We start from the raw sequence: 25,223 nt of genomic DNA, 5'->3' as shown, positions 1-25,223 counted from the left end.
AACTTCTCATACCAGGCTCACGGTGCTTGCTTGAGGCCATACAAGGATTTTACAAGCTTGCATACTTTATGTTCTTGAACCTTAACAACAAATCCTTTTGGTTGGGACATAAAAACATTCTCTTTCAGATCTCCATTCAAGAAAGCAGTTTTTACATCCATTTGATGGACTTTCCAATCATTCTGAGTTGCCAAGGCAAAGAGTGTCCGGATGGTAGCCCATTTTGCTGTGGGGGCAAAAGTCTCCTCATAGTCGACCCCTTCCTTCTGTGCAAAACCTTTTGCTGCAAGTCTGGCTTTGTGCTTTTCAAGTGAGCCATCAACTTTATACTTGTTCTTGTAGACCCACTTGCAGCCTATTGGTTTGGTTCCCAATGGAGGATCAACCAACTTCCAAGTGCCATTCTTTATCAAGGCATCATACTCTTTTTGCATTGCTTCTTTCCATTCATCATGAGAAGCGGCTTCTTTGAAGGAAGTTGGTTCAAAATATGAAGACAAATTCAGTTCACAATCATAAGAAACATCCATATCAACAGGTGAATCAGAATCGTCTACATCACCTCCATTTTTCCTGGTTGAATTTCTTGTTCCTGTCTTTCCAACCTCATCAGGATGAACACTTTCAAGTGTCTTTGTCAACCATTTTGGAGGACCTTTTTGAGATGGCCCAAGTTGCTCAGTTGATTGAGTTGGGGCTAAATCGAGATTGAGTCTCCAAATTCTGTTAATCACATCATGCAAAGTGTCATCGATAGCTGGAGCTTCATGTGGGGGAGTTAGTGCTTTAGAAGAAGATTCCACATATTGATCCAGTATAAATACCACCCCTTCAAGATGTGGAATCTCATTATCAAATTCTTGAAAAGACTTGGCATGTCCAAATCTATCCAAGCGATCAAGCTGTCGCTCAACAACATTGTCAACCCTGGAAGATTAAAGAAAGATCACATCTTTAGACACTACAAACTTCTTATTAACTTCATCATAGAGACAATATGCTTTGGAGGTATTTGAATACCCTAAGAAGATACACTTACGACTCCTTGCACCAAGTTTGTTTCTTTGTTCCTTAGGTATCAAGGCATAACAGGTGGAACCAAAGGCTCTGAGATACTTTATCGAAGGAATGCGGCCATACCCCATTTCATAAGAAGGCTTGTTTCTAATAGCATTAGATTGACACCTATTCTTTACATACACAACACATAGAACTACATCAGTGCAAAACATCAATTTTACATTCTTGAAAAACATCATGGAACGTACCATATTTAAGATTGTCCTGTTCATTCTTTCAGCTACTCCTTTTTGTTGGGGATTATAAGGCACAGTTGTTTGATGTTTGATCCCATGTTCGCCAAGATAGTTTTCAAATTCATTTGAAGTGTATTCTTTTCCATTATCATTGCGAATAAAGCCAATATGAGATTGTGCATCATTTTCAATCCATGGATGAAAGTTCTTGGATGTTTGAAAAACATCAGATTTGTTCTTCAATGAATAAATCCAACACATTTTGGTGTAGTCATCAATAAATGTCATCATATATTTATTTCCATTTGCAGAAGGAACAAGCATTGGGCCACATAAATCTGAATGAATAAGTTTGAGTTTTTTATGTGCTCTGGAATGTGAATCATGAATCCTAAGATACAAGCATCACATTGCTTAAGTTTCCTAGGAATTGTAGGCAAACCAATAACACCACTTTTCTTCAACATACGATGGCTGTCATAATTCAAGTGTCCAAATCTAGCATGCCATAAAAGACTTGATGGAAATGTACCTTCGTCATAATGAGAACTGTATGAGAAGCTATGTCACAGGGTTCGGCGAACCTGAAGGTTCAGGTTCGAAATTCAGCGAACCTGAAAAAAATTTGAAATTCGTTCAGGTTCGCCGAACCTGAAATTCGAACCTGAAAGAACTCGAACCTGAACGAACTACAACGAACCTGAACGAACTTCAACGAACCTGAACGCGAATTTAAACGAATTTGTTAAGGTTCGATTTAGGGTTCGCTGGTTTTTTTTATTAGGCACGTGATTATCTTTGCACACAGTTAATTATATGTTCACAACATTCTGATTTGTGTTCCATATGTTTTTAGATCAGTGCTAAAATGTATTATGTAACTTGTAAGTCCACCGTTAGGTCCGGGTTAATATTTGTTAAAATGTAGTTTTTCCTTTTACACGTGTCTTGGGATACCATTGGTTGATGGGATGAGTCTGAATCATGTGGTTGGAGTTGACTTGGGAACAAGGTTTGTTTTAGGGTTGTTACAGGCTACAACCTATTCTGAAAACGGATGGCTACAGCCTATTCTAAAAATGGATTTCATAAGTATGTCAGCGTTTATGATAGCACTAGGGTACAGTCGTGTAGCAGTCAGAAAGGCATAGCTTCTGGTAGTTTCTAATCCTATTTTGGGCAGTATCTTAACAAAATTATATGACAATCTGACACCTGATTTGAAAATCTATTTGAGGTGTTGATTTTAACAGGTTGTGGCAGCCTGGAGGGTGTCAGTATGATAGCAGTCTAGCAGTAATTTCTTTCAAGTTTTCATGTAGTCTTCATGCCTTCATGATGACAGTTAAATGCTTTATGCTTGACTAGAGTGGAGGGTGCATTCCTCCAGAGTTATATTCACCCTTCACTTACCTATTTTAGGCATTGGCATCCTGTCGGATTTGGCAGAAATATGGCAACCAGCTGACAGAGCTGATCTGCAATTATTATGACAGCATTCTACCAGTTAGTGAGTCATTAGACAAGTTACTCTACCTTTTCTGGGCAGCAATAAAGGGTCACCTTTCATCCTTTTGTGGGCAGCACTTTCACCTACTACAGTGGCATATCCTATGTTTGCTCCTGGGTTTATGCAATAGCATCTTCCCTCACTTCTGTAATAATATTGCTGATAGTGTTTTTGTCATACCTTGTGTGTCAATTTGGCCTGTGGTTGATATCTATGTAATGTTGCAAGCCATCTGGTTTTGAATTTTCTATTATTTTGTCATATATATATATATATATTGAAAAATATGTATAGTCGAACCTAATGCCGAACCTCATTCGAACTTGATCGGAAAATTCGAATTCGAATCGAACTTAATCGTTGTCGAACTCGAACCATGTGACATAGATGAGAAGTTCTATGCACGAGCAGAGGTACCTTGCAACTTCAGAAGTCTTTCTTCTTCTATCCTCGTCATGACAAGTGAGCGATCTGATGCTTTTTTGACCTCAACTTTGCCATCAAACATATGAATAGAGTGTCCTTGCTGGTGGATGTGGACCAAAGACAACAAGTTTCTCCTCAGCTCTGGGAGATATAAAACATCATGCAGAAGAAAGTCTGGAAGACTAGGCAGTTTGAGCTTGATTGTGCCAAGCCCTGATCGCTTGAGTTTTGATTTGCCTGCAAAGTATACTGCTCCATCAACTTTGTCCGTAAATTATTCGAAAAAATCTCTTCTAAAAGTCATGTGGCAAGTTGCTCTTGAATCAAGCAACCAATTGTTTTTCCAAGAAGTAAGTGAAGCATTAAACAATTCTTTAGTTACTACAATATTACAATGTGGCACAACATAGTGAGCGGATTCAGGTGCTTTACCTTTCCCTTTGTCATTGGTTTTACCTTTGGCTTCATTTCTTTCCTTCTGAATTTTGTCCCAAGGCAACTTTCATGTGGATGCATCATGTACATCTCTATTGCAACTTATGCAATGAAGATCAAAATTTTCTCCTTGGAACTGTCTGCCCCCTTGCCTCTAAAATTCCTTCTTCCTTTACCTCTTCAGCCACCTCTTCCTCTAGAAGAATCTTGTGCACAATTCTTCTCTTTATGTACAAGACACACAACTTCTTCAGAAGACCGAGGAGCTGTTTTTTTCCCAAAAGCCTTCTCTCTCTCAGCAAACTTCTTCTCAAGGGAGTCAAAGGTAATCTCCTTGAGGTTTCCACTTGCTTGCAATGACTCAAGATAATTTGAATAAGTGGGATATAATGCCTTGACATAATCTATGAGAGGAATGTCTATTTGAACACCAATGGTTTTGATATCATGCATAATAGATCTTACTTTTGATGCTAAAGCAAGAGGGTCTTCATTTTTCATTTCAAGACTGAACAATTTAATCATTGATTGGACAACTTCAAGTTAAGAGTGTGAGTCATAGAGTTCCTTCAACTTCTGTAAGGCTTCAAAAGCATTTGGAAATGGTGAAATATGGTGACTCACCTCTTTATTTGCAGATGCTACAATCAAGTCATAGGCCTTGCTGTTCTTGTTTTCCCAAATGGCAATCTCCTTATCTGAGATGCGTTTTGCAGGTTCATTATCTCCTTCTCCTACACAAATTCCTTTCCACAACTCATTGAATGTGAGTGTGTTTTATCTTCCGTGACCATTTAGGATAGTTCTCTTTTCTTGAGAGAACTACTCCAACAATAGATATCAATGAATGCATTTTAAATGTCTGTACTGTGTAAACAAATGTACTTTGCTACCAATATATTGTAAAAAATTGCACTTTTGGTGGTAATGTGTGTAAAAAATGCACTTTGATATATTAAAACAAAGGTATTATTGAGGGAGGGGTTATATGGGGAAGGTTATGTATGAGGGAGGTGGTATATGGAGGAGGGGGTATGTGGGGAGGTATCACGGTGGGGTGGTGTTATACACGTAATGGGTCCGAGATCCACGGTGGGGGATAGATGTATTAAGAGCAGACCTTGTTCAAATAACGGTGGTACAATAATGTTATTCAACGGAGCAAGTGTTATGTTATATTCAACTTAATATCATATGACGGGCCAATGTGATATGAGGAGGCGGGTTCAGGTCTGGCAACATAGTGCGCAGTGGATTCGGGTATTAAAAACTGGAAGGAGAGTTATATGTGGGGGAGGTATTAACGTAATTCCCCAATGTAATACCAATTGCCATTTACGTAATAATATACGGAGGACAAACACAATGCCAAGGATTAAATGTATGGGTATAACTGTTAATGGGATGCCGCAGGATGGAGCGTGGTATAGTGGTATAGTGGTATTGCAGGAAGAAGTTGGGTGGGTGGTATATGCTAAGCTATGGGATGCCACAGGACGGAGTCAGGTGGGTGGTATATGGTATGGGTATAGTGGTATATGGGATGCAACACATCCACACTGGGTATGGTGGGTTGGTAACTGGGAGTCAGGCGGTTTTGGTGCCATGGATGGGGGCAATACAAGCCCGATGTTTACCCCAACGTTATATGTATTATGCAATGGAGAGGCCAACAGTCAAATAACGTAACAACGGAGTGTTAGGCCAACATTATATAAGAAAACGGTGGTATACAGTGGCAGTGGGAGGTATGACTGTCAGTGGTATATATGACAGTGGATGGGCCAGAAGGTGGAGGGGCCAAGTAGAAATCGAAGTGCACAGTAACAACAATGCACTACAATATGGCACACAGTAATGCAACAATGCGTTACAAGTCACATAATACTAGTCGAAGACATACCAGTCATAGCACCAGTGTTCAATCCTGCCTCTGCTCCATGCTCACCGCACCGACGTTCAATCCTTCACAACTTCACACAAAGATTTGGGACACCACGGTTATGCATGGCAGGAAATGAAGGACAAAGTTTCTGTCAAAGGAGAGGGGCAGAAAACTAGCAGAATAATGGAAACCAATGACAAGAGTTACACGTCTAAAATGGGACCTGTGCTCTAAGACCATGTTAGGCCAGGATGTAACCCCTCAAAATGAATTGTGATTTTGCGTTGGGGCTGATCATAGATATATACATGGAGGGAGAGACTCTTGGGCTTCATCTCCCAGTCTCTCTTCATATTGCAACTCGACTTATTTTCTATTTACATTATTTTACACATATTCACCCAATCCCAAGGATTAGTTGTCAACAAAATTTGATAAGGTAAGTTGTTATATCAACTAAAATGTAACTAATTAACTAATGTTGTAACCAAACTAAGGCTTGGTGCCGATTATTTGGAATCCAGGTACAGTAAACTGAATAAGATTTCATTTAAGTTTAAATTGTATATGGTTGATATTTCCGAGACTTGTCCTGACCGGGTTACCAACCATTAGGTCATGCTGAGTTTTGTTTGTTATGCTTAAATGATTTGAATTCCTTGATTAGATTTTTTTCAGTAATGCAGTTTATCTCTCGTCCTGTATGAAAAATTCAGAGTACAAATAGGCATGGACGCGGCAGTGGTAATACCTTGGCAATAGATGGAGCATATGATGAAAAAAGTATACAAAAAGAGATTGAAGAAAGAGAACAAAAGATGAATGAAGCTAAAACTTGTGTTAGAAGAAGACGTGGACCTCAATTTCAAGTAAGTGCTTTGTATTTGTCTTGTTACATATCTTCTATAGAAATTCATCCCGTTGTTATATATTATCTCGTTAATTATATTATTATTGAAGTATGCATGCTATTTAGTTCTGTTTATTTGCAAGCTCCAAATAGCATTTGTTCCAACAAACAAGATAATTTTGTTAATGTCCAACAAATGCTCACAAAAGTAAGCCAATGGGACTGAAGAAGAGTACAATATAATGTGGGAGTGTAAGTGTAGCTCCTAGAGAAAATAATATAGAGAAAAGAAGAAACAAGCGCTAGTACTGCTGCGACATGCATATAAAAGATCATAGCACAATACAAAATAATCAATAATCTGCCAAGAAAGAATGGGTGAGACAGGAAGATCTGGCAATGGAGCTAAGGATGTCGAGGGCTCTTGAGTCTGATGACTACTGGTGAGGGAGACAAACTGGGCACTGACTTGCTGTTGAAGTCTGCTGGAATCAGCGATGGGTCAGGCTCTATGATCCTGGGGGGATGTAGGAGCGAGGGATACTCCTAGTATCTGAGGTCGAAAGAAAGAAACTTTGTATAGATCTCTGGCCACATCTTTTTATTGCCCCTTCTTCATGGTGTTAAATTTTAAATATAAGCTTTGGTTTTTGTGTATTTCCATTATGAATATTAGGTATTATAATTTGACAAGTAAACTTAATCATTGCTTCGTGCTTGAGACCATATCAATTTATTAGCAGAGAATTATTTTCTGAGATTTTTACTATTTCTCTTCTATAGAATTTCATCCCATTATTAGATATCCTCTCTTTAATTCTATTGTTGTTTAAATATGCGTGCGACTCCTTAAAAATTCCATTTGGTTCTGTTTATTTGCAGGTCCCAATTAGCATTTGCTCCCAAAGAGAAGCTTTTTCTGAGACTGATCTTCTAATTTCACTTTCTTCATGGTGATAAATTTTAAATATAATCTTTGGTTTTTATATATTTGCATTATTAATAATAATTATTATAATATGACAAGTAGACTTAATTATTGTTCCTTACCTGATACAATGTCAATTTGTTACAAAAGACGGTTATTTTCTGAGGTTTTTAGTTGTTGAATTTTGTGAGTGCTTGATTCCCACAGGCTGTTTGGTAATAGTATGTTTTCATGGAAAATATAAGTCTTCCATGTTTTTATATATTCCATGTGTTCCATTTAATAATTCCTTTTGTACTTTGCAAACTTGTTTTTGTTGATAATGTTTTTTTTGATCCATGGGGAGCTATGAATACCAACTTGGCTTTATCGCCATAAAGATCACTTTAGCATGGGTTATCAAACTCAGTTAGCTGATACACATGATCATACCTCTATGCTAGACAGGGCTTGAACTTGAGTGATTATCATGGTGATGGAATGTCTTCATCACTGCACCACAGGACGACATACCTCTTAAATTTGTTATTTGCGTCAAACATGAGATGATCATTTGGTATCTGGGCATCCCCTTTGTGTATGGGTTTCTATCATAGATCAATGCAGGTGGATCAAGGAAAATTTGAATAGAAGCTTCTTGCTTACTCTATCTTGACTTGCCACTTGAAAAAAACATTTGAGAACATAGTTTTAATTTCAGGATATTTATATTACTGCTCATGTCTCTTTCCTTTCAGTTAGTGTTCAAAGCTCTTGAGTGTCTTATTTGGAGATTTCTTTGGGCAAATAGGGAGGGACAAAGGGGACCTTTTTGGTGGCATGGGACATATGTACCTTACCTTGAGTTTAAGAGGGTTTGGACCTTCTTGAGGTAAAGTCCAAGGGCTGGCCCTTGCCAGCAAATGGGGATATGGGAAGTGGATGGGGATGCCCGTTGGCAAGTTTTAGTGTGTCAACAATTCCAGAGGCATTAAAGGTCCTTTTCAGATTTGTGACATTATTAATGATGTGATGTGAAGACTTTTGCATTGATGGCTTGACAGACAGTGTCTGGATTTCTTTGTTGGCAGTTTGAGGTGTTGAGAAACCAAGTGCTAAAAAATAATGATTGATTTCTCTTATCTTGATAATTACTTGTGAATGTTTATGTTGAAGAATGTAACTGGTATCGGTCTTCATAATTGTGCTTGAGTCATAATGTAATATATTTGTCAAAATAAATCTTTATTATTATTAATTTGACTTATTAAAGCATCTATTTCATGCTTGGGTCAATAGTCATAGGTCAAGCCACAATTGTAGGCTTTTAGGATTTTTGTTTAAGTCAAAGTTAAAATCTATTTTGTCATGTCAAAAGGCTCCTCCATCAAGTCAACTTGCAAGTCGGCCTCCAAACTAATTTTCTACGAGTCGGCTTCACAAATTACTCATGTCAGCTCATTTTACAGCTGGAAACAACTATAAATTATTAAATACACATGTAAACTTGGCTCAACAGAGAGAAGAATGAAGTTCGGGTAGATTACAGAAATAGCGAAGAAGGATAATTCAGATTATTTAGGAGGTTGAAGTATGATATGGTTGGAGGCCGAGACATTAAGCTACTTCAGAACGGAAGTATGACACTCTTACTAGATCACTTCAGGACCGAAGTATGACACTCTTACTGGACCACTACAGGACCGAAGTATGACACTATTACAGGACCTCTACAGGACTGAAGTATGACACTGTCACAGGACTATTACAGGACCGGATTATGACACTATTACAGGACTGAAGTATGATACCATTACAGGACCGAAGCATGACATAATTGCAGGACTGAAGCATAGCACTGAAGCCTGTCAAGTGTTGCAGGACTATGATATCATATTTTTGCAGGAACAAAGTGTTGAGTACAGGACTGAAGAACGAAACACTGAATACAAGACTCAGAACTGAAGCATGATGTAACAAGGTTGACTTGATGGATGGAAGAAGTCTTTGGTCTAGGTTATAAGGGTCTTGGTTATCTCAACTTATTTTGAATCTACTGAAGGAAGAGTTCTTGACTGGGTTTTCCCCTACCTAGGGGTTTTGCCCTAAGTTGCACTGAAATGGATACGACAAATTTTCAAAAAATCTGGATACGATACGTTAGGAAATGACACACACGCACACACTTATATATACAAAATAAGAATTTCATATTACCATTCATCTTTTAGAATCTAGATTATATCTAAAAATACATAATCAATTATCATCTATCATCATCATCAATTTAGCATAAACATTGTCATCATCATTAATGATTATTATAACATTCATGATTCAACATATCATCAAGTTTCTGTTTCAAATTTCAATCATCAACATGACAAGTTACAACATCATCACCAAAATTAATAATGCATACTACATAGTACAAAGTACAAAATGAACTATGACTGGCAGTGTAGTATCATTATTCATAAATCATATGGTTGTTCAAAAGTTAAAATACCATCATAAATTACATTTACATATCATCAAATATGTCTTCATTTCTGTCACTAAGAAGTTCCACATCCTCTCCAGAAGTGGGAACATTGCTGCCATGTCCACTTGAAGATCCACCTATTGGTGACTCCGCATCAAACAAAGTCATATGAGACCTGACATTCAATGTCATATCCAAGTCAGGCAACTCTGGTTCCACATCCCATAATTTGGTGTCCCCAAATTTGTATTCGTCTCTCTTGTGTGACAGAAGACGAAAGTTTGAATGAACATACACTAGTTCTTCAGCCTTCTTAGAGCTCAATCTGTTTCGCTTCACCGAATGGATGAAGCCATATGTACTGCAGTTCCTTTCCACTAAAGAGGAACTAGCAACCTGTGACAAGATCTTGATAGCCAAATTTTCGATATGTGGAAGTTCCCCACCATAGTAGTTCCACCATTCAATTGGACTCATTGCTCTCTTGTCTCTCATACAATCAATATCAGAACCCCAACCCTCTGATTCCACAAAATGAGCAAACTTTGCATGGATCCGAAGCCCAATTTCAGGATCTACAAAAAGCTTTCTAAAATCCTTTTTAAATCGTTGTGAGACTTTCGGTCCTTTGTTTGGTAAGGTTCTTTTTGGATCACTTAGCAACTCTGCAGCATAATATTTTGGATTCACTACATAGGCCAAAAGGTGCAATGGGGTGGTCATCTTGTTCCACCTTTTGATTAATATATCTTTTACTTCTCTGTAAAAGAATTCATCCGGGTCATTCTCATTGGCATTTATAACCACCCTTATCTTCTCTATCATGGAATCAATGCCCTCATACACTTCTCCCAAATTAGGCATATCTGTATCAAACATACGGAGCAAATCCACAATTGGCCTAATAAATGCCAAGAGGTACTCCACCTTATCCCACCATTCATCATTGACAACCAAATTTTTCACTGCTTATGCCCTATTAGATTGGGATTGCCTCCATTGGTTCCAAAGAGAACTGTATACCATTGATTGTAATGCATCTTTCACTTGCATAAGCCTTGTTAAGACTATGATGTGAGAAGCAAATCGAGTCTCGACAACCTGCAGGTGCCAAATTGCCAATGTTTCAATAAATTAAAAATCATAATTTGATTGAATAACTATTATGATTCACGAATCATGACATTTGAGAATCCAATTTACATATTTGAATTTAGAGTCATAGAAATTAGAATTTATGAAATAAACTTTAAAGTTTAGGTACCTTAAGGAGCTCCAACTTCGCAAATTCCCTGTAGATGCCTTGGGACATGTTGTGGTTGTGATGAATGCTTGAATTTCTTTTGTTTTTTCAAAAATAACTCGAATCCACTCAATTTGCTTCCCCATCTTGCTCAACATGAGGTTCAATGAATGTACAACACAAGGGGTCCAAAAGATGTGTTGATTTGCCTTCAATAAGTAGGCCTATTTCTCTACACATCGTTGCATTGTCAGTTATTCCCTGGACAACATTTTCTAGCCCCACCAATTCAATTACTTCAATCAAGATGTCAGCAATGAATTGAGAATCTTTCATTTGCCCTTCACAATCCATTGCCTTAAAAAACATTGCCCCCTTTGGGCTCTGAGCAATCACATTGATCAAAGGCCTATTCCTTTGAACTTTCCATCCATCAGAAATGATGGACACCCCTGAAATGTGCCATGAATTCAAATGGGGCTTAATTTAGTCTCCAAATCTAACTTTTCAGCACTCAATCAACATTGTGGTGCGGACTTTCTCATATCCAAGGCTCTTGTGTTGATTTTTGGTAGCATTGTATGCGCTCTAGCCATGAAAATTGGTGGAGAGGCTAAGGCACATAAGATCTCCATGACCCAGAAATCGTTTGGGGAAATTCCACTCAGATGAAGAGATATTAAAATAATTAATATTTTTAATGGGGTTCTTAAGTCTAAACTTAGAAAAATTAAAATATTAATGTATATTAATATAAAATAGCTGAGAAAGTTATAAATAACCAGGATCAAGCCAGATCTAATCTTAGCCATTGATTAGGGATTTAATCTCGGTTGTTGAATCGTCAACAAAAAAACTATAAGAGGAGGCTTGAGGGTCAGTTGGAGATACACCAAGAGAGATCAAGAATTCGATTTTCTCGGGTGAGGTTTGCTGAGGAAATCGAGTTAGTGATCAGTTTCAGCGAGGGATAGTTCAATAAGAGGATTTCGATCCAAGGCTGAAGAATACATATCAGAGAGGCGATAGAGTGCCGGAAGAGTCATTGCAAAGCCTAGGAGGGCAAACGCAAAGGCAACAAGGGTTGACGCAGAGGCTAAGGAGGCCAGCGCAGAGGATGTAGAGGGCCAAAGAAGCTGACACAGAGGCCATAGAGGTTGACGCAGAGGACACAAAGAGCTTCTGGGGCTGCGCTGAGGTGATTCAGTGGGACAGACTGAGAGATGATTGGCTGACGCTGAGCCAGAGAGGGTGACGTAGTTCCGAAGAGAGTGGTACAGTTCTAGAGGGGTGTGTGGAGTAGCGTTCGCTGTCCAACACAAGGAACAATCAGATTCACTGTGGGATTGTTCATCCGGTTGCTGATCAACCAGAATATTTGTCTCCAGATAGAGGTATTGCCTCCAAGGATATTCTCTGAAGGGTGAGCCATTTCTGGCACCCTAGCTGTATTCAAAATCTACTTAATAATAAAACCCTCATATACGCTGCACCGGTTTTCCCGCATTGGGTTTTTCCGGGGACGATTGTCCAAAAATAATGGTGTCCCTTGTGTTGTCTCAATTTATTTCAATTATTGATCTGTATATTTGTGAAGGTTGCATTTGTGTTTACTTCGATATTTATGCATTTAAATAACTTGTTAATGCAAAGAACAAGTAGGAGATAGTAAACTAGAAAATGCAGTAGGGGTTTTTGATGTGTTAGATTCAAAATTTTTCACATGGTATCAGAGTGATTGCAGATCAAGAAGGACTAAAGACACCAGCAGAAGAAATTTGAGAGTTTGCAGCAGAGAAGTGTTGATTTGGGGTAGCATTGGATGTGCTCTAGCCACGCAATTTGGTGGAGAGGTTGGGGCACATGAGATCTCCAATACCCGGAAAGGGTTTGGGCAGATTCTAAACAGTTCAAGAGATATTAAAATAATTAATATTTTTAATGGAGTCCCTAAGTCTAAACTTAGGGAAAATAAAATATTAATGTGTATTAATATGAAACTGTGTTAGAATGGTCCAAAAGACATGGATCAAGCCAAATCTAATCTTAACCGTTGATTAGGGACTTAATCTCGGCCGTTGATATGTCAACAGGAAAAGTATAAGAGGAGGCTTGAGGGTCACCTGGAGAATACACTAGAGTGATCAGTCATTCTATTCTCTAGAGCGGGGTTTGCTAAGAGATAGAATTAGTGATCGAGAGATGCAGCTGAGGGGCATTTGAGTATAGAGAGACAGAGAGGCAGAGATAGTGCCGGGAGCGCAGTGCAGTAGACAAGGAGAGTGATGCAGAGCCAGCGAGGGCTCACGTAGGGCCACGTAGAGGCAACCGAGAGCTTCCCAGAGTCTCAAAGAGGCCAGTGTTGCTGACGCAGAGGGCCAGAGGACTGACGCAGGGCATCCAGGGCTGACGCAGACCCATCCATGGTGATGTAGGGCCAGTGTGGGACAGAGAGGGGCTGACGCAGTCCAGAGAGAGGCTGACGCTGGGGTTTTTGGGGTAGATTTGTGTTGAGTAACTGCCGGAAAGATTATCCAGGGTTTCAGCCAGGAGATTTGTCAGAAACCGAGAGGTATTACTGCCAAGGAAATCCTCTGTTGGCTAGGCCAGTTTCGGCACCCAGATTGTACTCTGATATTGCTTAATAAAAAAACCCTCAAATAACTGCACCGGTTTTCCCACATTGGGTTTTTCCGGGGACATTAGTCCAAAAATAATGGTGTCATATGGTGTGTTTGTTTCTGTTTCTTTCAGTTGCTGATCTGTAATATGTTGAGCATGCACTAGTGTTTATTTTCAGTATTTACATTGTAAATAACTTAAGGAAAATAACAAGTAGGTAGGAATAAATCAGATAAAGTGCATGGAGGGTTTCTAAGTAAACTTAGAAACTTCAACATGGTATGAGAGCGTGATTGTAGATCACAGGAAGACTAAAGGACATTAGCCGAGCAGAGCAATAGCAGCAGAAAACAACTGTCCCTGAGGTGACAGAAGCTGTTTTTAGCAAAGCAGCAACAAGGAAGGGTGACGCAGTGCCTGCGTCATCAAGTGTGAGCCGGGAAGAGGCAGCACATAGGCTAAGGAAGGCAAAAGAAGCCTCACGCAAAGCCACACAATAGCTGGGAGGTCTGACTCAGTGGGCTGAGCAGGCCGGGTTGTTGTTGCTGGGATTGCGCAGAGCCTAGGAGCTCTCATCTTCAGGTTACTGGGGTTTAGAATGTTGCGGGAATATTGCGAAGTGGAGCTGGTGAGGTACTGTAGTTGGAATAGTACCTGACAGAGCAAGGCCAGAGGAGTTGCTACCAAGGGTTTCTAGCCGAGGAACTCGGATCAATGGTGTGGTTGCACAAGACGATCAGAGTAGGGGGCATCTCGACAGCAACAGAAGGATTTCCAGAAGGGAAATCAGGACTCAGAGGGAGTCCATAAGAGAACTTCCAGACGGGAAGTAGAGACTCAGAGGAGTCAAACAGGGAACTTCCATGAGGGAAGTAGAGGAGCATCATGGCACTACACGGAGTAAGAGACTAGGATAGACTGGATAGGGCGTTGAACTTTGTAGTCTGGAAGGCTATAATCTTATTCATACTTGACAGGAATCGTGTCAAGAACTTCGCCTTGAAGGTAATAGCTATCCTAGTCGACCCCAATGATAATGACAAGTACGAGGATGCGATGGTGAGGGCCAAGAGCATTATCCTTGACGGGGTCAAAGATCATGTAGTACCACACATATCCGAGAAGGAAATGACATTTGAGATGTGGGAGGCGCTCAAGAAGCTATACCAGCATACTTCTGTGCAGAGAAGAATGCTACTTGAGAATCAGTTGAGGTCGTATCAGATGAAGAAGGGAGAACCGATTGACACCTTCCTTGGAGGACTGAATGAGATCCGAGATCAGTTGATTGCTATAGAGGCGACACCGGATCAGGAGCTGATGGTGAGGGCAACCCTGAATGCTGCCTCAGAAGAATGGGAAGTATTTGTCCAGAGTATACTGGGCAGAGGGACACTTCCACGGTGGGACAAGATGTGGACAACTCTTCGCCAGGAAGAGATCAGATGAAAGTCGAAGACGGGTAGCAGCAACAAGGGGATCAAAGTCAAGTAGGAGGAGGAAGACGTGGCCTAGCGTCTGAGGGAATGCAGGAGAAGCAGAAGAAGAAAGATCTCTCCAAGATCAAGTGCTTCCACTGTGGGGAGCTGGGTCATTATGCAACCTAGTGTCTGAGGAAAAGAGTAAGGGAGAGTCTTCCGAGACTAAGGCAGCGCTAGCACGTGCAAAGAAGGAAGTTTTGACAGGCGATGACTGTGCCATGAGTGCACACGCACCACTTGAGCGGAAGTGGGGAGACATCGAGCTGTAGTTAGGCGGACTACAGGCGATGAGGGGCAGGATCCTCGAGGTACCCAACCTCTTGGATTAGACCTTGCTACGGGAGCCCCGAAGAGTAGTAGGATTGGCTGAGTTGAGTAGAGATGGATGCAGATGTAGCAGTAGAGAGAGTTACAGTGCAGGAGTCCCGAGACAGCGCGAGGCTAGCAGGCTGCAGCAGTGCAAGAGGCACGAGAGTGTTGCACCAATGCAGGATGGCACAGAGAGGTGTGCAACGGTGCGAGATGTAGGGAGTTGTTGCAGCAATGCAGAGGTCAGAGAGGGAGCACTTGTCAGCGACAGAGGGAGCTTCAACATCAGTGAGTGTCTCTAGCCCAACAAGGAGGTCAGATTGGGAGATCAGTTACTTACTTCTCAGTAATTGAGTTGTAGTGCAACAGTGGGCAACACGATGTTGCATGATGAGAGGAGGTGCAGTGCGGATGTAGTGCTGGGAGAAAGGACCAACAACTACATGGATGCAGAGGGAGCTGTTGTACAGATGCAGCAGCGGCAGTGGCAGAACCCATGGAAAGTAGTACAGGATGCAACAGTGCAGAGGATGTTGCGCAGGAAGGCCTAGCATCAGCATAGGTATCGATGGCGAATGATCAGAGTAATACTCAGTGAGGAGTATTGCTAGAGCAAGCCCTCGCTAAGAGGGAGTGTTGATTTGGGGTAGCATCAGATGTGCTCTAGCCATGAAATTTGGTGGAGAGGTTGGGGCGCATGAGATTTCCAATACCTAGAAAGGGTTTGGGCAGATTCTAAACAGTTCAGGAGATATTAAAATAATTAATATTTTTAATGGAGTCCCTAAGTCTAAACTTAGGGAAAATAAAATATTAATGTGTATTAGTATGAAACTGTGTTAGAATGGTCCAAAAGACATGGATCAAGCCATATCTAATTTTAGTTGTTGATTAGGGACTTAATCTCGGCCGTTGATATGTCAATAAGAAAGGTATAAGAGGAGGCTTGAGGGTCACTTGGAGAATACACCAGCGTGATCAATCATTCTATTCTCTAGAGCGGGGTTTGCTAAGAGAGATAGAATTAGTGATCGGAAGATGCAGCTGAAGGGCATTTGAGTACAAAGAGACAGAGAGGTAGAGATAGTGCCGGGAGTGCAGCGTAGTAGCCAAGGAGAGTGACGTAGAGCCAGTCGGGGCTCACGCAGAGGCAACTGGGAGCTACGCAGAGCCTCAGAGAGGCCAGTGTTGTTGACGCAGAGGGCCAGAGGGCTGATGCAGGGCATCTAGGGCTTACATAGACCCATCCGTGGTGACGCAGGGCTAGCGTGGGACAAAGAGGGGCTGACGCAGTCCAGAGAGAGGCTGACGCTGGGGTTTGTGGGGCTGATTTGTGCTGAGTAATTGCCAGAAGGATTATCCAAGGTGTCATCCAGGAGATTTGTCAGAAACTGAGGTATTACTGCCAAGGAAATTCTCTGTTGGGTAGGCGAGTTTCGGCACCCAGATTGTACTTTGATATTGCTTAATAAGAAAACCCTCAGATAATTGCACCAGTCTTCCCACATTGGGTTTTTTCGGGGACATTAGTCCAAAAATAATGGTGTCATATGGTGTGTTTGTTTCTGTTTTTTTTAGTTGCTGATCTGTAATATGTTGAGCATGTACTAGTGTTTATTTTCAGTGTTTACATTGTAAATAACTTGTTAAGGAAAATAACAAGTAGGTAGGAATAAATTAGATAAAGTGCATGGAGGGTTTCTAACTAAGTAAACTTAGAAACTTCAACAAGAAGCAGCTGTCCCGAGAGACAGCGCTATTCCATAGCTAGAGATGCAGAGCAAAGAGGGTGACGCAAAGGCTCACGCAGAGCCCGCGTCAACATTATGAGCCAGAAGGAGAGCCAGTGCAGAGGCAGATGATGGGCAGATCAGTGCCCGGTCATCTTTCTCAGTCAGGAAGGATTGACGTTGAGGCCAAGAGGCGTTGATCTAGCTCTCACTGTGATTGCGCAGAGCCATAAGGGCTCAGATTCTTCAGTTGCCGAGGCTAAGGGAGCTGTGCAAATTGTGATTTGAGGAGTTGGTGGGACGCTGTTTCTGTTTGTGCAGAACAATGTCTAAGGAGACAAAACCAAGGTAGAGGGAAGCACTACCTCAACAGATTTCTAGCCAAGAAATCTAGATCCGAGTTGCAGTAGCAAAGGGGGATTGGAGAGGAGTGATTCGACAGTTAGTCGATTTCCAGGAGGGAAGTCGAGACTTAGAGGGAGTCTAGAAGAGGAGCAGAGATGGCAATGAACAGATTGAGGGATCATGCTAGATTGGACGGGGCTTCCAATTTTGTCATCTGGAAGGCCAGGATCCTGGCAATCCTGGATAAACATCGCATCAAGGACTATGCTTTGAAACCGTAGCTGTCCCAATTGACTTGAATGCTAATGAGAAGTATGAGGAGGCCGAGGCAAAGGCAAATTGCATGATCCTAGACGGGGTCAAAGATAATGTCATACGACATATTGCTGAGAAGAACACAAGAAGGGAGATATGGGAGGCGCTAACCACCTTATACCAGGGCTCTTCCGTGCAGCGGAAGATGTTATTGGAAAATCAGCTGAGGTCATATCAGATGCCGAAAAGGAGAGGAGATAGATCACTTCCTCCTCAGATTGCAAGGAATTTGTGACCAACTTACTTCCGTGGGGTCTACACCAGATCCAGAGTTTATGGTCAGGGCTGTTCTGAATGCAGTCTCTAAGGATTGGGAGACATTTGTCCAAAGCATTTTGGGCAGAGCGACTCTCCCTAGTTGGGAAGAGATGTGGGCAGCTCTTCGACAGGAAGAGATCAGGAGGTTGACCAAGGCGGGGAGTAGTGGTAAGGGAGTTCGAGTCAAGAAAGAGAGGAGGAGGATGCAACTCTAGCATCTACGGAACAACAAGGGAAGAGGAAGAAGAAGGACATCTCCAAAGTCAAGTGCTTCAACTATGGGGAGCTGGGACATTATGCATCTCAGTGCCCCAAGAAGAGAGGCAAGGGAGAAGCTTCCGATTCAAAGGCAACTCTAGCAAAGGCGGAGAAGGATGTCGAGACTGATGATGATTGTGCCATGAGTGCTCATGCACCTCTAGAGAAGAGGTGGGGAGACATAGAGTTGTAGTGGAGAGGGCTATAGAAGTGGGGCAAGATCCTTGAGGTGCCCAAACTCTTGGATCACATACGGATACGAGAGCCCTTAACTATAGTAGCATGATGACATGTGTCAGGTGGAGCAAAGTGGTGGTGGAGCAGCAAGGCAGGGCTAGAGTACAGAAGTCTGTAGCAGTGCAACAGAGGTTGCAATAGTGCAAGAGGCACATAGGTGTTTGCAACAACGCAGTGGCAATAGAGGGAGCACAGGATAGCAGTTGAGGATAGCAACTGAGGTAGCTTCAGTGTCACGAGCCTTCCAGACTGACTGGGATGTTAGTGGTTAGGTAAAGTCAGTTACTTACTTCTCGGTAACTGAGTTGCAATGCAGCAGTTAGCAGTGGCAGTGTTATGGGCAGCATGATGCAGCATGTTGAGAGGGAGCTGCAGTACAGATGTAGCAGTGGCAGTGGCAGTGTCATGAGTAGCAGTACAAGAAGTAGCAGTGCAAGGGACCTGAGGCAGCAAGCCAAACATCAACACAGGTACCGATGTGGAAGATCAATGTGATGTTTCTATGGTGAAGCATTACCAGAGCACATTCCTTGCTAAGAGGGAGTGTTGATTTTTGGTAGCATCGGATATGCTCTAGCCCTGAAAATTGGTGGAGAGGCTAAGGCACATAAGATCTCCAAGACCTAGAAATCTTTTGGAGAAATTCGACCTGGATGAAGAGATATTAAAATAATTAATATTTTTAATGGAGTTCCTAAGTCTAAACTTAGGAAAATTAAAATATTAATGTAGATTAATATAAAATGGGTGAGAAAGTTTTAAATAACGAGGATCAAGCTAGATCTAAGCTTAGCCATTGATTAGGGACTTAATCTCGGTCGTTGAATCGTTAACAGGAAAAGTATAAGGGGACGCTTGAGGGTCAGTTGGAGATACACCAAGGGAGATCAAGAATTCGATATTCTGGGGTGAGGTTTGTTGAGGAAATCGAGTTAGTGATCAGTTGCAACGAGGGGTAGTTCAGCAAGAGGATTTCGATCCAAGGCTGAAGAATACATATCAGAGAGGCAACAGAGTGCCGGAATAGGCAGCGCAGAGCTTAGGAGGGCTGACGCAGAGGCAACAAGGGTTGACGCAGATGCTAAGGAGGCCAGCGCAGAGGATGCAGAGGGCCAAAGAAGCTGACACAGAGGCCATAAAGGTTGACACAGAAACCATAAAGGCTGATGCAGAGGACAAAAAGAGCTTCTGGGGCTGCGCTAAGGTGATTCAGTGGGACAGACTGAGAGATGATTAGCTGACATTGAGCCAGAGAGGGTGACGCTGTTTCGAAGAGAGGGACGCAGTTCCAAAGGAGTGTGTGGAGCAACTTTCGCTATCCAGCGCAAGGAACATCCAGAGTCACTGTGGGATTGTTCATCCGGTTGCTGATCAACTGAAATATTTGTCTCCGGATAGAGGTATTGCTGCCAAGGATATTCTCTGAAGGGCGAGCCATTTCTGGCACCCTAGTTGTATTCAAAATCTGCTTAATAATAAAACCCTCATATATGCTGCACCGGTTTTTCCACATTGGGTTTTTCCAGGGACGATTGTCCAAAAATAATGGTGTCCCTTGTGTTGTATCAGTTTATTTCAGTTGTTGATCTGTATATTTGTGAAGGTTGCATTTGTGTTTACTTTGATGTTTACACATTTAAATAACTTGTTAATGCAAAGAAGAAGTAGGAGATAGTAAACCAGAAAATGCAGTAGGCGTTTCTGATGTGTCAGATTAAGAAATTTTCACATCTTGAACCCTTGACCTATAGCTGCAATTGCTGTCTCTTGAGCATCATTATTAAAACTTCTTTCAAGTGGTCCCAAATTAGATCGCTTTGAACCAACAATTCCATGAGAATGAAGTGGAGGCTTTGATGAAGATGCTCCCAACCTTCTTGGGTGTTTTAATTGAGAGGCAGGATTTGCTTCATTTGCGTTAGCATCTGCCTCGTCTTGTTCTTTCTGGTATTTTGCAAGTTTTGCTTTGCTTAAACTGTTTCCATCTGTCCCATTCTCTTTAGGTGGGCCACTTCATATTCGAATCCGATTGCCTTTTAACCCAAGTAAATGTGCTTTAACGCGTGTGTATGATCCCTTATACTCCTTTTTACACTCACTGCAAACCCATGCCAATGATCCCCCTCCTTGGATCTTCTCAACAATAGTTACATATTTCCAAAGTGGTGACTTTGGATCAACTTTAGGGGCAGATTCAATTTCATGTTCCACTTCCTCTGCCTCACAAATGACTGACTTTGAAGTTGCCATGAATGATAATGATGATGTAAATGAAACTGCAAAATAAAATTGACAAATATGTATTTCAAAACAAGTTACAAACTTACAAGCCTTAAAAAAGAATAATCATTATTAAAACTAGTGATTGGAAATGTAATCTCGAGAAATTTTCAAATTTGTTGCTGGTCATTATATCCTATGACAGGGGATACTTGGTTTACATGGTGAGTGAGCCAGTTGCAATTCTACTTTCATAATTGCAACCCCCATTTTCAAAAATAACTTTCGTAAATCCTATCTGCTATGCTCGTCTTCACCATGAATAGGATGTGTAATCATTGTCACATTTAATAGTGATCTGGACATTCCCTATAGGTGTCAACCTCATGCGTAAAAAGAGCCTTCAACAGTCATTAAAGTCTCATGAACAGAGCTCGCTATGCCTACTTCACTTCCTCAAAAGTGTGAATTTTCTAGTTACAAGAATAGCACAATTGCACATCTCAGGTCTGGACATGAACTAAATTAATAATCGCAAGGACAACCGGGTATAAATAGTTGGATGAATGGTAGTGTTGTCTCTGTCTATACCCTCCATTATCTATCTAGTATTGAGTTATTATTACAAGTGTAGGAAACATCATTGTATGCTATGTACTGTAACTCCCTCTTAGTGGATTGCATATGACTATGACTTGAATAGAAGCTTTAAAAGTTTAATGACATTTCCTATCATGCCATCACTATTGGGATTTTTCAATATTTTTCTCTTATTTATTTATCGTGTGGCACATATTGTTTATTTGTGCACTTTAACTCGATGTCATTTCGAAACTTGTAACTTTCAATGTATTCATACTAAACATTTGGTATAATCACGAGTGTAATCAAACGCTGGAAACGAAACCATGGATGTGAAGTGAGGACATGAGGCTTACTCTATAATGTACACAGTCGGGATTTGTCAACGACTCACTCTGCACAGTTGGCGGCTCATAGTCACTCTAGTGAAAACTTAAAAGCAATCACTCTAGTCAACGACTCACTGAGGCACTCACTCTAGTGAAAAGCTTTCACTCTGGTCAGCGGCGGACAAGTCACAAAAGGTATTGGACCTTTTAGGTTAGGTTCTGTCAAATATGAAAACAAAATTAAAGAACCGTTCTTGGCGGGCAGATATCAGGTACATTTTATTTTTGGCGAATACAGATCACTAAATCACAAAATGTTTTGACGTTTACTGGAAACATGCCGTGTTTCAACAAAAACGCCGGAAAAACGTCTGAAATTCATACACCCCATTTCCGAAAAAAATGCCACAAATACGTTTTTGATCCGTTTTTCTAGCATTTTGTACGAGGATCTGGATCTAAAATGTGATCCGACGTTTTTGGGGTTGAAGGTAGCCGTTTTCGACAACTTAGGTTTTTCCCTAGCTGCGTGCCTACATCTTGTGTCCTCTTTTGTTTTGGCATTAGTCTTGATGATACGAACAAGATAATTAGGAAGAACTAATAATTAAATGTCACAAGATAATTACATAATAAGAGAAATCAATGAAAAACCTTAGTTACTTCCCTAACGAATTTCTCAACATGGTATCAGAGCGAGGTTCACTTGTGTAAGGGCAAAAAGGACACATGAACTTAAAAATAGTAAGGAAGACATTCACCTAGAATTGAGCTCCTAGAGGGAAGAAATTATGAACTCTGGGCTTATTCACTACTCAATATCTTTGTGGTTAGGTCCACCGACCTGAGCAAAGTGAGTGAAAGATTTAAGAAAGAAAGAAGCATCACTTTGTAGAGTCAAGAGGCAAGAATAATAGCCATATCAAGACCGAATCCCTTGAAGAAAGAATCGAAATCCTAGACATAAATATCATGATCTGAAATCTCTCCAGAAATATGAAAATCTGTAACCTCAGAAGTCCAAAGTCTATCTTCAATAAAGTATTATTTGAGGACTAGATAGCTAGCAAGAAAGGAACATAAGCCGAATGGTTTAGAAGTATTAATGGTCTATTTTAAGACCTGTTATAGAGCCTCCATAAAAGGAACTGAAGACGTATGTTCAGTCATCACCTATATACAGTCAATAATAAAATTCACCATCTCGTATAATTTAAAAGCCGAGAATATCCGTAGCAAGGAAGTAATAGCATATTGCATCTTGTTATGGAATCAATATCATTGGAAGAAGCAACTCTAGGAAGCATCTACTGCTGTCAAGAAAATGGCATCCAATATTTTAGGAATCAACTCAAAGTCTTCATTAAAATTCAAGTATTGTCGCTGCTCTTCATGCTTTAGTCATCTAACTAATGTGTATACAACTTACAAGAAGAGGCAAGAAGCTCTATGAAAAGGTATGTAAGTTTTGAGGTTTGTTTCTAGAGTTAACTGCTAGTGTATCTCTAGGAATAACAAATCCTCATTAAAGATTGTTAATATCTAGAATAGTATATATGTAAATCTCTCTCTCACTTGTTTTCTCAATTGTTTAGGAATAATCCATATATGATGATTCTTGGCAATAGTAAAATTAAAGGTGTCCAGATTTTGTAGCTCAAAACTCTAGAAACCCTCTTTAGATTCTAGATAATCATCACACTATTGTACTTGTATATTTTGGCTGTACTTGTCAAGAAATATTGCAGGAACTTGGTAAATCAAATAAAAATGCGATCATATTTAAGGAGGAGCTCTTTCATTAAGGAAACTTACCAAAAGAGTAACTCAAGGTATGCCTTAGATTAGAAGTTTTGTTGCAAGGATCTCTTCATAGAAAAATGTATGTTCATTCTCTTTTAAAATTTACTTTACATTACTAACATTGTTATGTCTAGGGTGATTAATCATCAAATTGAAGCTACCCTCATTATATTATCATTCTTGTGGAACCCTAAAAAGGTTCACCGTAAAACCCTAACCTAAGGGTATATTTATGAAAGCTTAGTCTACTTAGGGTTGTTGATGAAGTCTGGAAATCCCATTCCTTTTTGATGTTTAGGGATTTGGTATTGTTATGGAAACCCTAGTCCTTTAGGGTTTGATAATTTAGGGTTTATAAGCAAATCCATTGTAATAGTCATAGTAAGTTCCTAGGAATGAAACTGTAGGTGAATATTCATTTCCCCGATCAAAACCCTAGCCTGAAAGAAAAATGGTTGTATATCTAACTCTAATGTATTAATGTTTGTGTCCTGGGCTTACGTAGTAGATATAGTTGTGTGCTAATATATGATTATGTTATCCTAGATATATGCTAGTATGCTAATCTTATTAATAATACTCATGTTTGGTTTGTAACTAAGCCCTAGTAGAAATTGATGTTCTAGGAGATAATGATATTGTTTTCAATTGTTGATATGAATTTAGCTTTGATGATAAAATATAGGGTTTTGAACAAACCCTAGTAGAATTGAAACATTAGATGTATGGTAGATTTATTATTTACTGATATCTAAAACTTGAAAATAGAATCTAGGATTTACAATAAATCATAGTAGAGTCTGTCATATATCTCTGAAAGTTATATTGAGGCATAATGAGACTAATATCTTGACTAAAGTTGCTGATGTAGTCTAGGGTTTATAACAAAACCCTAGCAAGAGGTTGAAATCTAGTATGTGTCTCTTATGAACCTATCTAGGTTTAAGTGTTTGATGTTGAAAGTTTGAATGATTCAATGCTTCCATTATAATGATATGATTTTCAGTATAGTTAACTTCATGCTTCTATATATATATATATATTTGGATGTGCTTGCTATTAACATTTTACAGGTACACGATCTTTAAGAGATTGAACATGTTCAAAGTTCATAATGCTGAGCACGATGAAAGAAGCTTTAAGAATGATGATGATTAAGATTACCTTGATGCTATGAGGCATTGAAAGTCTTATGTGTCTCCTTTGTTATAAAGAAGGTGTTAAATTTGGACAACTAGGTCCAAACTCCATGTTCTGATGCTCAGATTAAGAGGCTAATATTTTTGTTGGATTCCTCTTTCTGAGAGGTGTAAAATCCATATAAAAATAGTCTTAATCCGATGAGCAGAACTTATATTTTGAATTTATTATTCTTAATAAATTATATGTGCAAAGGTCAGCCAGTTTTGTAATGTAGGCTCACATGCCCAACAGATGTGTCACACACCCTCATTGATGGATATATATATATATAGGAAAAGTTGGAGAGAATTAGAACACAAAAACAACTCACATCTTCCTCTCTCATCCTAAAAGTACGAGCTACCTGGAGGACGAATTTCAGCCACACGTGGGAAGGACGAAGAGGATTTTTCTGCTGCTAGGGTTTCGCAGAAGTTTGACCAGCGTTGACTTTGGTCAACGCTTGATCCAAACAAGCTGAAAACTTGTGGGAGGTTCGATTTTTGAAGGCCATACTACCTGGCACAAAAATCGAGGTCAAAGGGTTGACTGTTT

The 25,223-nt window shown here is 40.2% G+C and overlaps 1 protein-coding gene across 4 annotated transcripts in view; it reads left to right on the top strand.

Annotated features, from left to right (window-relative positions):
* LOC149174998 (uncharacterized) overlaps positions 1–25,223 on the top strand; it is a 123,445-nt gene that overhangs the window by 63,193 nt on the left and 35,029 nt on the right. For 3 of the 4 annotated variants that reach the window (XM_089419479.1, XM_089419480.1, XM_089419478.1), the window contains one exon: positions 6,229–6,381. The exons of the other annotated variant lie outside the window; for it this stretch is intronic. In XM_089419479.1, the coding sequence (XP_089275605.1) occupies positions 6,229–6,381 (153 nt within the window). The remainder of the gene's footprint in view (positions 1–6,228; positions 6,382–25,223) is intronic. 4 annotated transcript variants of the gene reach the window in all.

Source organism: Pinus tabuliformis, chromosome 4_1 (assembly GCF_031772625.1).
Source record: "Pinus tabuliformis cultivar Carrire ecotype Pingquan chromosome 4_1, CPIR1, whole genome shotgun sequence".
Taxonomy (NCBI): Eukaryota; Viridiplantae; Streptophyta; class Pinopsida; order Pinales; family Pinaceae; genus Pinus; species Pinus tabuliformis.
This window is presented reverse-complemented; position numbering and strand designations above follow the sequence as displayed.